This window comes from Physeter macrocephalus, chromosome 10 (assembly GCF_002837175.3).
Source record: "Physeter macrocephalus isolate SW-GA chromosome 10, ASM283717v5, whole genome shotgun sequence".
Lineage (NCBI taxonomy): Eukaryota > Metazoa > Chordata > Mammalia > Artiodactyla > Physeteridae > Physeter > Physeter macrocephalus.
The window spans coordinates 74,368,217-74,380,912 of NC_041223.1; the positions used below are offsets into that span (position 1 = coordinate 74,368,217).

At 42.5% G+C, this 12,696-nt stretch overlaps 2 protein-coding genes across 2 annotated transcripts; both read left to right on the forward strand.

Annotated features, from left to right (window-relative positions):
- Nucleotides 1–3,719: 3,719 nt before the first annotated feature.
- On the forward strand, nt 3,720–7,232 carry LOC129392475 (uncharacterized). Its single transcript, XM_055087639.1, has 2 exons — nt 3,720–3,846; nt 7,094–7,232. Exons 1-2 carry the CDS (start codon nt 3,808–3,810, stop codon nt 7,187–7,189), a joined length of 135 nt encoding a protein of 44 aa, XP_054943614.1. The 5' UTR covers nt 3,720–3,807; the 3' UTR covers nt 7,190–7,232.
- Nucleotides 7,233–7,513: 281 nt separating this feature from the next.
- PTP4A1 (protein tyrosine phosphatase 4A1) lies at nt 7,514–12,467 on the forward strand. Its single transcript, XM_024132993.3, has 5 exons — nt 7,514–7,644; nt 8,790–8,882; nt 9,217–9,347; nt 10,263–10,337; nt 11,073–12,467. The coding sequence occupies exons 1-5, from the start codon at nt 7,540–7,542 to the stop codon at nt 11,188–11,190; spliced, it is 522 nt and encodes a 173-aa protein (XP_023988761.1). The 5' UTR covers nt 7,514–7,539; the 3' UTR covers nt 11,191–12,467.
- The last annotated feature ends 229 nt before the right edge of the window (nt 12,468–12,696 follow it).

The following is a 12,696-nucleotide window of genomic DNA, read 5'->3' on the forward strand; positions in this document are numbered from 1 at the left end:
TGTTATATGTCAATTATATACCTCAGTTAAAAAGTAATAAATACACAAAAATATGTGGCTATTAAAAAAGACGATAAAACTTTAAATCTTAAATCTTTAAAACTTTAAACTTAGGGAAAGAAAACTCAGTCATTTTTTAACATAGAGCATGCTTTAGTTTTAAACAACATTCACACACTTGAAAATTATATGTTCACAAAAATTTAAGTATGCTTTCCATTTGAAACATTTTTAAAAAATTTATTTTATTTTTGGCTGCGTTGGATCTTTGGGGCCGCGTGCCGGCTTCCTCTAGTTGCGGCGAGAGAGGGCTACTCTTCGTTGTGGTGTGCGGGCTCTAGGCGTGCGGGCTTCAGTATTTGTGGCACGTGGGCTCAGTAGCTGTGGCACGCAGTCTCAGTAGTTGTGGAGCACGGGCTTAGTTGCTCCGCGGCATGTGGGATTCTCCCAGACCAGGGCTCGAACCCGTGTCCCCTGCATTGGCAGGCAGATTCTCAACCACTGTGCCACCAGAGAAGCCCTCTGTTTTAAACTTTTTTTTAACAAATCATACAAGAAGATTTCATTTTAGATATAAAATAGGCTGCTATATAACAGCAAAAGGAAAATAAACTGTTACAATGTTGATAGTAGCCATGGTTGTATCCCTGAGTTTTTAGGACACTTTTTTAAGTTTGGGGCTATACTGCACTTAATATCACCCTCCCCACTAGTATCCAGACACCCACTGGGATATCTGCCTCTATTTAGTACAACTGGCACATCATTATACCTTGCAATCTAGTATTTCTTTTCCGGGTTGTTATTGTCACATTTGATCTTTCTATCACTGCAATGGTAATACTCTTGCTTTATTGTTTTTATCAGACTTCCTCATGGTCTCAACCTACCCTTCATGGCCCCAATAAGTCTGAGAAGATAGAAAGGTTTGAAATCCTCCATTCCTCTTACATGTCTGGTATAAGTGGAATCATTCAATGTTTACTAGATCTGCCATCCTATAAAGATTTCTCCGCTCTTCATCAGTTTTCACTGATTTGTAGTCTCCTGCAGTGCTTCATCTTCTGTAACGATTTTCCTCATAATGCTCTTACAGTCTCCTTTACCTCCCAACTGTTGGCTTTTGAATTTTGAATATGCTAATGAAAAGTCCTGCCCACCATGATGAACTCAAGGACACATGTTTTGCTGAGAAAAGTTAACTGCGATCTGGGCATTTTGTTTAGCTGGAAAAGAAGTCTTCCGTTTTAGGGGTTCTTTCTGGAGCACTGCCTTTTCAGAAGTGTTTCCTTACTTCTGGATGTCTGGACCACGATTTGCAAGCTTGTTGGCTCAGTCTGAACCCTCTGCTTCAACAATTTCAGGTGCTGATGCTCCAAGTGCAGATCTATAGAGGTTAGTGAGTCCTCTGACCCCAGGAGCCTCCTAACCAGTGATGGGATGGACCACTGTTTTCTAAGCAGCAGCAGCTTAAAACTATTGGGCTCCACCGGGCACACACGCTCAGCAGTGAACCACAATACCACGTGACACACGGCAGCTGCTGGAGTGGCAGGCCCATGACAACCCTGAGAGAATTCAGCGGGCTGGTCAGCAAGACCACGTTTATGTCTGTTTAAAGTGTGTCCTTTCTCTTAATAGCAAAAGTTCTATCTAGTTTTTCATCCTTGACTGTCTTTTCCAAGTAGAGCAAGGTGGTACCTCACCTGAGAGGCTAAGACCCGCCCCCTCCCTCCTCCCCCCCCTCCCCGAAGCTGATTGGCCCACTTGGGAGTTTGAGCCCAGCTTTGAGAGCTTGATGAGCAACAGCTCACCGGATATTCCATGTCAGCACTGCTTATGACTATTACGGGATCTGGCTCACAAGACCCACAGCTTGTATCTCAAGTTCTACAAGAACACTGGCTAATACTGATTTGGCTCTGCTTAGCTGAACTTATATCTCGTCCCACCAAACTCATTTTTTGAAAAGCTTTCACGCTTCCAGCTAGCATCACTGTGCTGACAAACTTTTGGCATGAAAGCAGCTGACTGAACATGGGTTTTTTTAAACTACACTACTGTAGATGTGGGTCAAGCATTTTATTTATTATGGTGTTAACTGTTCCCGTGATACGTCGCCAAAATTTTCTCCCAACGGGCCATTAAATATTTTAACTTTGTCAACAGCCTTTTGCCATATCAAAGTTTTAAACTTTTATGTAATGAAGGGGCATCATATATTTCTCAAGCTCTTTAGTTTTCCTTGACTTAGATGGATTCAAGAGTTTCCAAGGCAAGCAATTTCCTTCAGATGAAGGTGATTTGACTTTTATTCCCGTAAAAGCCTGCCTGACCCAACTCGTTTTTGAAAGCGCTTTGTTTACAGAGTATGACGTTTATAAAGAAGTTGAATAACTATGCAAGCACAGTCTCTAAGCAGAAGTTCTAATAAATCCTAAGATGCTGCAGTACACTGACCAAGGAAACAATGTGATCCCTAAAGCCCTCTCCAACCTATGCTCAGTGAAAACAGCAAACAAAAGGCCTCAGTGTTAGTAGAAAGCCGAGTTCTTCAGAGCAGGTAAAACTCCTGTTTACTCCTTCCAGAGAGCAGAAGAGAAAGAGTTTTCAGACTAGAAATGACAGAGTTTCCCTTGTGTAACACAGAACAACCGTGATAAGCTTTACTTGTTAAGGGCCTAAATTACGAAAGACAGTGGTACGGTTCTAAAAAGGAAAAGCTCCAGCTTGGACGCAAAGAGTTCCATCGGTCCTTGACCAAATCGAAGGCTCTTACAATTTTTAAAACGCTGCCTAACCTTCCCTCACCCGTGGCAACGCATCCAGGGAGCCGCAGTACAGAGGATGCGTGGGATTCCGCAATGCCACGCTCGAGCCTGCCGCAGCTGCCCGCGTGCAGAGCACGAAGGCGTGCCTAAGAGAGCCCGCGGACGGCAGAGCGCTCCGGCCGCGCCTCGCGATGCTCTCCCGCCTTCCGCTGGATGTTCACCGAAATAAGACCTCCCCGCTCCAACGTGCCCGCACCTGCGCTCGCGCGGTCCGGGCCCGGGGTCCCAGGCACCCCAGGGGTCGTCGCCCGGCAGCCGTAGGGCCACAGAAACATTTATTTGACGACGGGGATCGCAGGGCGCAGGTGCCACGGTAAACCGCAGGCAAAACCGACCGCGGTGTGACCTACGGCAGAAGTTAGCAGGGCCGGGACTGAGACCCGGTTCCGAACCCGAGGGAACTGCGTCTTCAGGAGAAGCCAACTCCAGGCCTTGCCTGCTGACGAGAGCGCACGCACTCTTCGGGGTTTTAAGGAGGAAGGGAGGCACCTCCTCCCTCTCCCAGCCCTTCCCCCTCCCCTCCCCACCCTGTCCCTCCTCCGCCACTTCCCGCCCCCGCCGGGTGGCGCTCCGACTGCAGCGCGGCGCCATTCATCAACCGGTTCACACCGGCAGCCGCCGCCGCTCCGTGACGTCCGCTGGGCGGGCCTCCGCCCCCGCTCGTCGGCGCCCGACCTGGGGCCCGGCTGCGATTGGTGGCCGTGGGGGGGCGCACGTCAGGCGCGCTATAAATGGGAGGGCTTGTGACGCAAGGGCGCCTCGGCGCGCGTATTGGCCCCCTGGACTGTGGGCCGGTGAGGCTGCGCGCCCTTCTCCGAGCCGTTCGCTGCAGACCGAGTACGGTTCCCCCGCCGCCGCCGCCGCTGCTGCCGCCGCCGCCGTCGCCGCCGCAGCCCGCGAAGCCGCCTCCGCCGCCGCCTCCGCCCCGCGACGATCGCCGCCGCCCCTGCCCTGCCGCCGCCTCGGGACCGGCTGTATGATTAGGCCACAATCTTCAATGAGTAGACATATTCCTGTGAGTACCCGCGCCCCGCGCCACCGCCTTTGTTCGGAGCCCGGCGCCCGCCCGCGTCCCGGCCCGAGTCCCGGCCGTCCTGGCGGCGGGCGGGTGCCGAGGGCCGAGCCCGGGGCGCTGGGCGGGGCGCCCGGCGGCGCGGGCGGCCCAGAAGCCGCTTTGTGGCCGCTTCTTCGCCCGGGCGACTTGCGGCCCCGGCCGGCGCCCCGAGGCCCCTTTGTTTGCCGCGGGGCCCTGGGATCGGGGACGTGGCCCGGGTGGGGCGCGGGCTGCGCGTCACTGCGGCGGGCGCGCCCCCAGCCCCGGCAGGCGGGAGGGAGAGGCGGCTGCGCGCGGGCTGGGCAGGGCTCTCCGGCACGGGGCCGGAGGGACTGGGCCTGTGGGCCACCGTGCGCTCCGCGGCCGGGACCGGCGCTCGGACAAAATGGCCTCGGCGCCGCACTGAAGGCGCGTAGCGAACCCGTGACCCGGGCCGGCGCGGCCTCGCCAGGTAAGCCGGCCGCCCCGGGGGGCGCGCCCCGCCCCGGGCCGCGGGAGCGAGTCCAGGCTTGTCCTGCGCCGGGGCGGGCTGGGCCGGCGGCGTCTTGCGATCGCGGGCTCTTGGGCTGTGCCTGAGTGTCCTCTGGCGCGCCGTGTGCTTGCCTTCTGTTGGCTTGTGGCGAGCCACACCCACGGCTGTGAGACTGAGCTTGTGCCCGTGGAACCCGCTACCGTTCCCAGTGTGTGAGGTTGTTGCGCTGTAGCTGGCATCGTGGGCTTGCTTGGGATCCAGATTGTGAGCCCGTGCTTCCTGGTGCTCTCTTTCTCTCTTTTTTTTTGGCCTCACCGAGCCGCTTTTGTGGGATCTTAGTTCCCCGAGCAGGCATCGAACCCGGGTCTTGGGCACTGAGAGCGAGGAGTCCTAAGCCCTGGACGGCCAGGGAAGTCCCATCCTGTTACTCTTTTCGTATGAGTTTTGTTTGATGGCAGTAGAAAAGTTGGAGACCAGAAAGCCTGATCATTCCCAGAAGTGAGCAGTATTTTACACTTTTTTCTGGGTGCGTTGTTTAAAGCACAAGTAGATGTGGAACAGACTCGCCAACGAACCGTTGGACACAGCAGAGATGTGTTGCTCGGACTCTGCGGTAGGACAGATCGGCTTAGGCTTCTGCACAGAAATTGGTCCCCCATGCCCCCGTGTGTATTATTGCGGTTATATGCAGTGGGAGGGGAACAATTCCTTGGTATTTCCAGACTTCCCATCATGGATAGTTTTTCCTGGGGCAGAGAAGTGGGGAATAGGGGAGTGTCTCGGGCAGAAGAGAAAGATGTTAGGTTTTAGTGCTCATTTCTGCGCTTGTGGAAATCCATCGTCCGTCTGTCCGTCGTTGTCCCATCCCCGTGCCCCCCAGCCACTGGGTGCCTCCACTCAGTAAAAATAACCAGGTCACCAAAGGACTTATTTCTGTATTGCTTTCTGTGCTTTCTCATGAAACCGCTTGCTTGAAAGGGGTGGATATGGCCAAACTCAGGTATAACAGGAATTTCAGCTGTTCAGTAGGGAAATCGGTGGTGTGCGATACTGTCTCTTCAGAAATCGGCTTTCAGTTGAAAAAAAGTAGTACCGGAAATCAGAATACTGAGATAAGAGCCCGTGACCTTAACAGCTTTGCAGATCACTTTAATTTATTGTCATTGGAAAGGTGCCAGAATACACCTTTTATTCTAAGGAAGAAGTGTGTAGGATTTGAAGGGAAAGTATATATAATTGAAATTATTTCCAGTTACTGATGTCACACTGTTAACAACAAAGTCCTCAGTGGCAATTTAATCACTAATTTTCTTAGCCCAGCTCACAAGTCGGTGAAGTAACATCTGACGGTGGGTTTGAACAAATTTGAATTAATGAAAGTTACCTTCCTTATGGGACACCTATTAAGACATGATTCCTGAGGCTAGTTCCTTTATTTTCACACAAAAATGAACTGGGTTTTTGACTTAATGTTTTCTGTGATTGGCTAGATCTTCATATGAATTATTCTTCAAAACTTAGCAGCGTTCTTTTAGAAACTATAACTAGCGTGAGACTCAGAGTGAAAATGAGATGAGGTAGTTTGAATGTAGTTTTAAGCCTTTTTTAATGCTTAAATTTAAACTTTAGCATAGTAAACTAAGTGAATCTTTTGATTTCAAAAGATTTTATTTGGTAATTTATCCATGAGAATACCTGTGAAGGGTTTGGGGGCAGTGGCTGGCTCTCAGTGCTCTTGTTGACCTGCTATTAATTTTTTTTTTTTTTTTAGTCCTCTGTTTACTCCCAACCACACAAGCTCCTTGTAAACTACTTGGAAGAAGACTAACGTCAACATCAATGTTTTTCGTGTATATATTATGAAAATATCCTGTGAATATTCATGTAATATTTGATACTAACATAAAATTGATTTAGATCTTTAAGGGGAACTTGGGGAAAATATAATTGGTGGTAGCGGTTACCTTGCTTTTGAGACCTGTGAAAGAAATGTAAGGTAATTTACACCATCCCACCACCACCTCTCTCTACTTTTTCTTTTAATTAGATTTCAGTTTAAGACAGTATAACTAAAATTTCGGTTTTAAAATACAAAAGACTATTACAATTATGAACGTCTTTTTTATAGTTGTAAATGGGAGTTCTGTGTATATGTGTGTGTGTGTGTGTGTGTGTGTGTGTGTGTGTGTGCGCACGCGCGCGCTTAACGTTTCACGTAAGTTGAAAACTAGATTTCAAGTTGATTAACTTCCAGAGACTCAAATGAGAAATATCTGTTAAAGGGGAATGATAAGTTAATAGGTTGTTAAGAATCAAATGAAATAGTATATATGAGAGCATTTTGAAGACCAGTTTCGTTTTTTCTTTTAAGAATATATTCACTAATATATTGAATTTTTGTAATACGTAAAAATATTTTCGTAGTTGGAAAAATGTAGAAAGTTGTACATAATTTAGAAGAATGTAAAGCAAGTAGCCAGGTTTTAAAAGGAGTAATTAATAGAAGAATGTATGTAAGGGATATTCACCAAATGTACCAATGATGTGAGGGGTATTTACTTAAAGTAATCCTTGCTTATTGATTTAATCTGTAATCACCCTTGTGTTTTTGTGGTTCAAGTAAAAGGTGGCTTGGGCCCAGATTTGGAAAGATCGTTGTGCACTTAAATACCGTCAAAGCATAACATGTTCCTTTTGAATTGAAAACAACTTTTTTTCTCTCTTTCTTTTAAACAGCAGTTCTGTGGTGTTCTTGGTCACACATTTATGGAGTTTCTGAAGGGCAGTGGAGATTACTGCCAGGCACAGCACGACCTCTATGCAGACAAGTGAACTGTAGAAATTCATTACTACTCCACCAAGAAGCCCCCATAAGAGTGGTGAACCTGGACGCAGAAGTGTTGAATTGAAATCCACAGAGCATTTTTTACAAGAGTTCTGACCTGGATGGGGTAAACCTCAGTGCACTTCCTTTCTCTTGTCTCAGTATTACTGGATTGAAGAATTGCTGCTTCTTGTCAGGAGGTTCATTTCATTTCCCATTACTCCCAACTTCATACTCAAAAGCACTGAGAATTTCAAGTGGAGTATATTGAAGTAGACTCAGTTTCTTTGCATCATTTCTGTATTCAATCTTTTAAATTCTTTCATAACCCTATTGAGTGTTTTTAAACTAAATTAACATGGCTCGAATGAACCGCCCAGCTCCTGTGGAAATCACTTACAAGAACATGAGATTTCTTATTACACACAATCCAACTAATGCGACCTTAAACAAATTTATAGAGGTAAGTTTTGATGCTTTTTAATGTCTTAAACTGATTGTAGTTTAATAGTGGAGCCTTTTATGTAACAAAATAAAATATTTTGGAAATTGTGAGGTGTTATGACTACAGTTCCAGCTCTCAGAAATACCAGTGTCTTTACGTTAGAGGTGAATTATTTTATACATTTTGAGGAGGGCATGTACTTGAGTTAGTTTAGATTTGTAAGTTAATATCTAGTTCTTCATACCTCACAGTTTGCTTAATTTAAATGTATATGTGGACAGTATAACAGTATGGCTCTTATCTTACTAGAAATTTGTTGGAGGGAGGCTGTGCTTGTGGGTTTTTCACATATTTGCTTATTAGCATAATGACTGATACTATAAACCAGGATTAGTTTATGTCTTAGCCCCCTTTTGATGCTTAGGATGCAATTATCAGCTACTGATCTACTATTTCTATTTTTAGAAGGATTGTAATGCTGAATAATTTATTTGGATGCATACACATTTTATTTTATAAATATCTATAGATAATCAGAAACAACAAATAGGCCTTCCAGATCATAGAAATACTTTTATCTTTGATTGTCGTCTATATATTTTTTAAATGCCAGAAGAATTATAATTAGTAATAATGCATTATGAGTCTTAAAGCCTCTAGTCTTAAATGATGTGGGGTTTTTACACCACATTTTTGAGATTTTACTCTCTGAACATACTTTTAAGGCTCTGAACTATACACTGTGCACTGCAAATGAGCAAAAGTTTAAAGAGTTCATATAAGTCAAGTCAGATGACTTATAGTCATGAGTGATTCCTTTGGTTCTTTGTTCCTGAGTTGCTTCTGATCTTCTTTTGTTAGCGCTTCATCTAGCCAAGGTTACCATGACTATAAACTACTTCAGTATATGAAGGGCCATGGGATTTCTTTTTTAACATAAAATTTATTAAAAATATATGATGTTTAACATTCCCTTTCCTTTTAATGCTTTTTTAGTATTGTCACTTAAAACAAGACTTGTGACAATAAGACTTAACAAGACCGTGTTAAACATACATGATTTTTTGTTAACCTGTTAGAGAGGTGATCAAAATGACAAATGGTGAGCAAGGGTGATGTGGTTATGAAGACTTCATATGCTTTTTTACATACGTTTTATCCAGGAACTTAAGAAGTACGGAGTTACCACAATAGTAAGAGTATGTGAAGCAACTTACGACACCAGTCTTGTGGAGAAAGAAGGCATCCACGTTCTTGTAAGTGTTTAATGGTTCCCATGTGTTCACAGTGCTATGCTGCCAAAGTTTATTCAGATAAACCACTGGCTTCAGAAAGCTTAATTGTTTTAAGTTGCAAAAGTATACACTGTCGTAAGGTCCAAATAAAGGTGAAAGCTGAGCAGAGGTTTGAAGCAATAAAAGATCTTTATAAAGACTCGGCATGTATTTGCGTTTCATTGACAGTGGGGTTTCATAAAACACTTGTTTAAACGTTAAAAGAAAATGCTTCTGGCAACATTTGGGTGTTAGAATTTTAGAATTATTATAGCAATTACATTAAAAGTCTAAAACGTGTATTCTTTTGACTTAGGATTGGCCTTTTGATGATGGCGCACCACCATCTAACCAGATTGTTGATGATTGGTTAAGTCTTGTGAAAATTAAGTTTCGTGAAGACCCTGGTTGTTGTATTGCCGTTCATTGTGTTGCAGGCCTTGGGAGGTAAGAGAATTTCTTAAACCCATTTAATGATACTGGTCTTCATTCTAGTTAAAGCTTGATTTTGACTTCCGTAAAGACACGGTTGTCAGTATGTGAATTAATTTGCTTTGTTAGGTTACTTACTGAGTTAAATTTAAAAGTAGGTGAGTGTAGCAGTAATGTGTTCCAGTACATTTGGAACTGACAGATGTTATTGCTGAAATTTATACTTGCCCATGTGGGCGGAATTACTTAATTGTGTGTTCTAGGTTGTATCCATAGTATTGGGAATCACAGTCCGAGCTCATTGGGAAAAGGATCATGAATTGTCTCTAAGGTGTTTTTGCACTGCATATGGTGAGTTTGTGGCAGGGTTCTTGATCCTGGAGAATCCTGATTCAGTAGGAAGTCATTACACAGCAGTGCCAAAATATACGTGTCCATAGTTGTAAATTGCTACCACCACCCTCGTCCCCCACTGCTCAGACCATGGCCCTGGGGAGGCTGGCGTGAAACTTGTGTCACAGTCTCATTGATAATAAAACAAAGAAAGCAATTTTTTCCAGAAGATCTTTAAGCGGAAAGTATTTTTCACTGCTTGGAATTTAGAAAATATTGTCCACATGTGTCAAGATTTACCCTCTCCCTTAAATTTTTTCAGGACTGCTCTCCAGTGATACACATCTTAATTTCTAGGCTTATTTGTATTAGTTAAGGACATAGTTGTCTTTTTGGTTATAGATTAAAAACCTGGGTTTGATATGAAAATACTGATACTTTATTAATTTTTAACATGAAGTCCAACATTTTCTATAGGTATTAACATAGGAAGTACGGTAAATAATAGTGCTTTCGGATTGGGGAATGTTCGGAGTATTTTGAATTTTCCAGGATTTGACTTTGAAAAATAATTTACTATAATTCTTACCTTACCAGAGCTCCAGTGCTTGTCGCCCTAGCATTAATTGAAGGTGGAATGAAATACGAAGATGCAGTACAGTTCATAAGACAGTATGTATTTAATACGTTCTTTCCGTTTAAACTTTTTATTTCCTTGTTGAATGTTAGCAAATTTAAATATATTACTAGGAAAGCAATTTGTTTCCAAGAGCCTATCTGACCATTTCGTTCATTTTTAAGATAGTATTACCACCAGGGAATATCTTACTTGTTTGCATTCCATGTAGATACTCATATTACAAAGATTCTAATACAGTAATAATTCTGTAAATTATTGTTTTACTTTAAATTCTTGATTGAATATGTTGCTTGTTTATCTGCCCTTTTATTGAGGTATAGTTAGTTAAAATGCACAGATATCAAAGGTAGATGAATGGATGGTAACAGCCAATTAAAATAACCACTCAGTGCAATATACAGAATATTTTGATCATTTCAGAAAGTGCCCTCATGCTGTTTATAGTCCTCTTCCCAACCACCAGGGGCAATCTCTTTTTGACTCATATTACAATAAGTTAGTTTTGCCTTTTCTTGGACTTTATATAAATGAATTCGTAAGTTTGGACTATTTTATAACTACCTCTCAAAAAGATTTAGAAAATTAACTTTTTACGGCTCTTTTCCCATTTACACATGGATGCTGATCCATATTTCTACATCAAGTAACAATGTAATAATCAAAAAATAAATTGCTACAAGGAAGGTGATGATTGCCTCCTATAGAACAGTAAATGTTAATTATAGAGGGACTTTGCTTTAATTCGTCTTCTGTTTTCTTCCTTCTAGAAAGCGGCGTGGAGCTTTTAACAGCAAGCAACTTTTGTATTTGGAGAAGTATCGTCCTAAAATGCGGCTGCGCTTCAAAGACTCTAATGGTCATAGAAACAACTGTTGCATTCAATAAAACTGGGGTGCCTAATGCCATTGCTTGGAAGTGGAACCTAGACAGGATGGGATTTGTCATACATGTTAGCCAGCATGTTGGCTTGGTGAAGTCTGATGAAGCTTCAATAGGAGTGTTGAAATGCAGTTTTACCAGGCCACAAGCCTGGCAGAATTGCAGCCTCTATGTTTGGGTTATGATCAACCTACTTGGACACTTAGCAAAGGATTCTTGCTGTTCAGCATTTACAATGTGCTTATCGTTTGTACCAATTGACTTTTCCTGAAATCATGCAGTATGGAATCATTCATGTCTTTAAATCTGTTTCCATGCCAGATTCTTATCAGTATATAAGAAATTTCGAAAGACTAGGTGCCAAAATACCCAGCACAATTCTTGTTTTTAGTGTCATATCAAACTAAAATCCCAGGAACAATGAAAACTCTGGATCTTATGTGTTTTATTCTTTCCATCATTTCAAACATAGAAAGTAGGGCCTATAAGGTTATTTGCTCACAATATGTTTACATCTTCCACAGTCATACCAGTATACATCAGATTTGCTCGTTTGGTTTTTTTTAATTAACCAGGTCTTATCAGTGATTATTTAATGTCTTTCTATAAATCTCATTTTGTGCTGTCATGGAAGACCTCCATTTTGAAAATCTACATTGTACAGAAGCACATGTCTTTAATGTCTCCAGACAAAAAAGCCTTACAGTTAATTTTAATGTTTGCACTTTGGGGTGCAACTTACAGGGAGGGCCTGACAAAGGAATGGGAGGGGGCTATTAAGTATTTTTAGTAAAATGTTGCCTTTGTCTTGTGCAGAACATGTAGAATATGCGCTTTAATTTAGTAAATATTTTTTTAAAAGGTAGAAATACTTTGTTATTGTAGCTAAAACAATTCTTAATCATAAAATTTCTGAAATTCTTGTAATTTTTTTTCAAACTTATCTGAAGTTGTTTACCAACTTATTTTTGTTTGAAGTGTGATTCCCAACCTTTCTTGAAAAAAAAAAAGTGGGTTTCTGCTAATGAATTGAGCAGACATTTAATATTTTATATGCCTTTTGAGCTGTGTAACTTAATATTTGGATACTTGACAATTTGTTTTATTATGTGATTGATAAAATGGTGATGTGTATTAATGTCAGCTCAACCATATATTTATACTGTCCGGGAACATGTGGTTATAGCTCTGTGGGAGAAATAATTTGTCAGTGTTCACCAGCTTGTAAAAATCTAGTGCGAGAGCTTAAACATTAAATAAATGATGAAATGCATTTATCGTCATTGAGGTTGTTTTGCTTAAAGTTAACTTAGGTTGTAGAAAACGATATGAAAGAATTGCACTTCACTTACTGCCATTCAAAGCGTGGATTTTTTTTTAACAAACGAAGGATTAAATGAAGTTGGCGTTGTGATAAGCTCCTTATAATTAGGCAGGGAACTATTTAATATTAAAAGTGCTTTCCATTATAAACTTTTTTTTTTAAGGTTTAGATAATCATGAACCAATTGT

Excerpts from the sequence above, each read along its gene's own strand:
- LOC129392475 (XM_055087639.1), top strand. The coding sequence starts at position 3,808 with ATGATTAGGCCACAATCTTCAATGAGTAGACATATTCCT. Across the intron at positions 3,847-7,093 it reads CAATGAGTAGACATATTCCT|CAGTTCTGTGGTGTTCTTGG; the intron begins GTGAGTACCCGC and ends TCTTTTAAACAG.
- PTP4A1 (XM_024132993.3), top strand. The coding sequence starts at position 7,540 with ATGGCTCGAATGAACCGCCCAGCTCCTGTGGAAATCACTTACAAGAAC. Across the intron at positions 7,645-8,789 it reads CCTTAAACAAATTTATAGAG|GAACTTAAGAAGTACGGAGT; the intron begins GTAAGTTTTGAT and ends CGTTTTATCCAG. Across the intron at positions 8,883-9,216 it reads AAGAAGGCATCCACGTTCTT|GATTGGCCTTTTGATGATGG; the intron begins GTAAGTGTTTAA and ends CTTTTGACTTAG.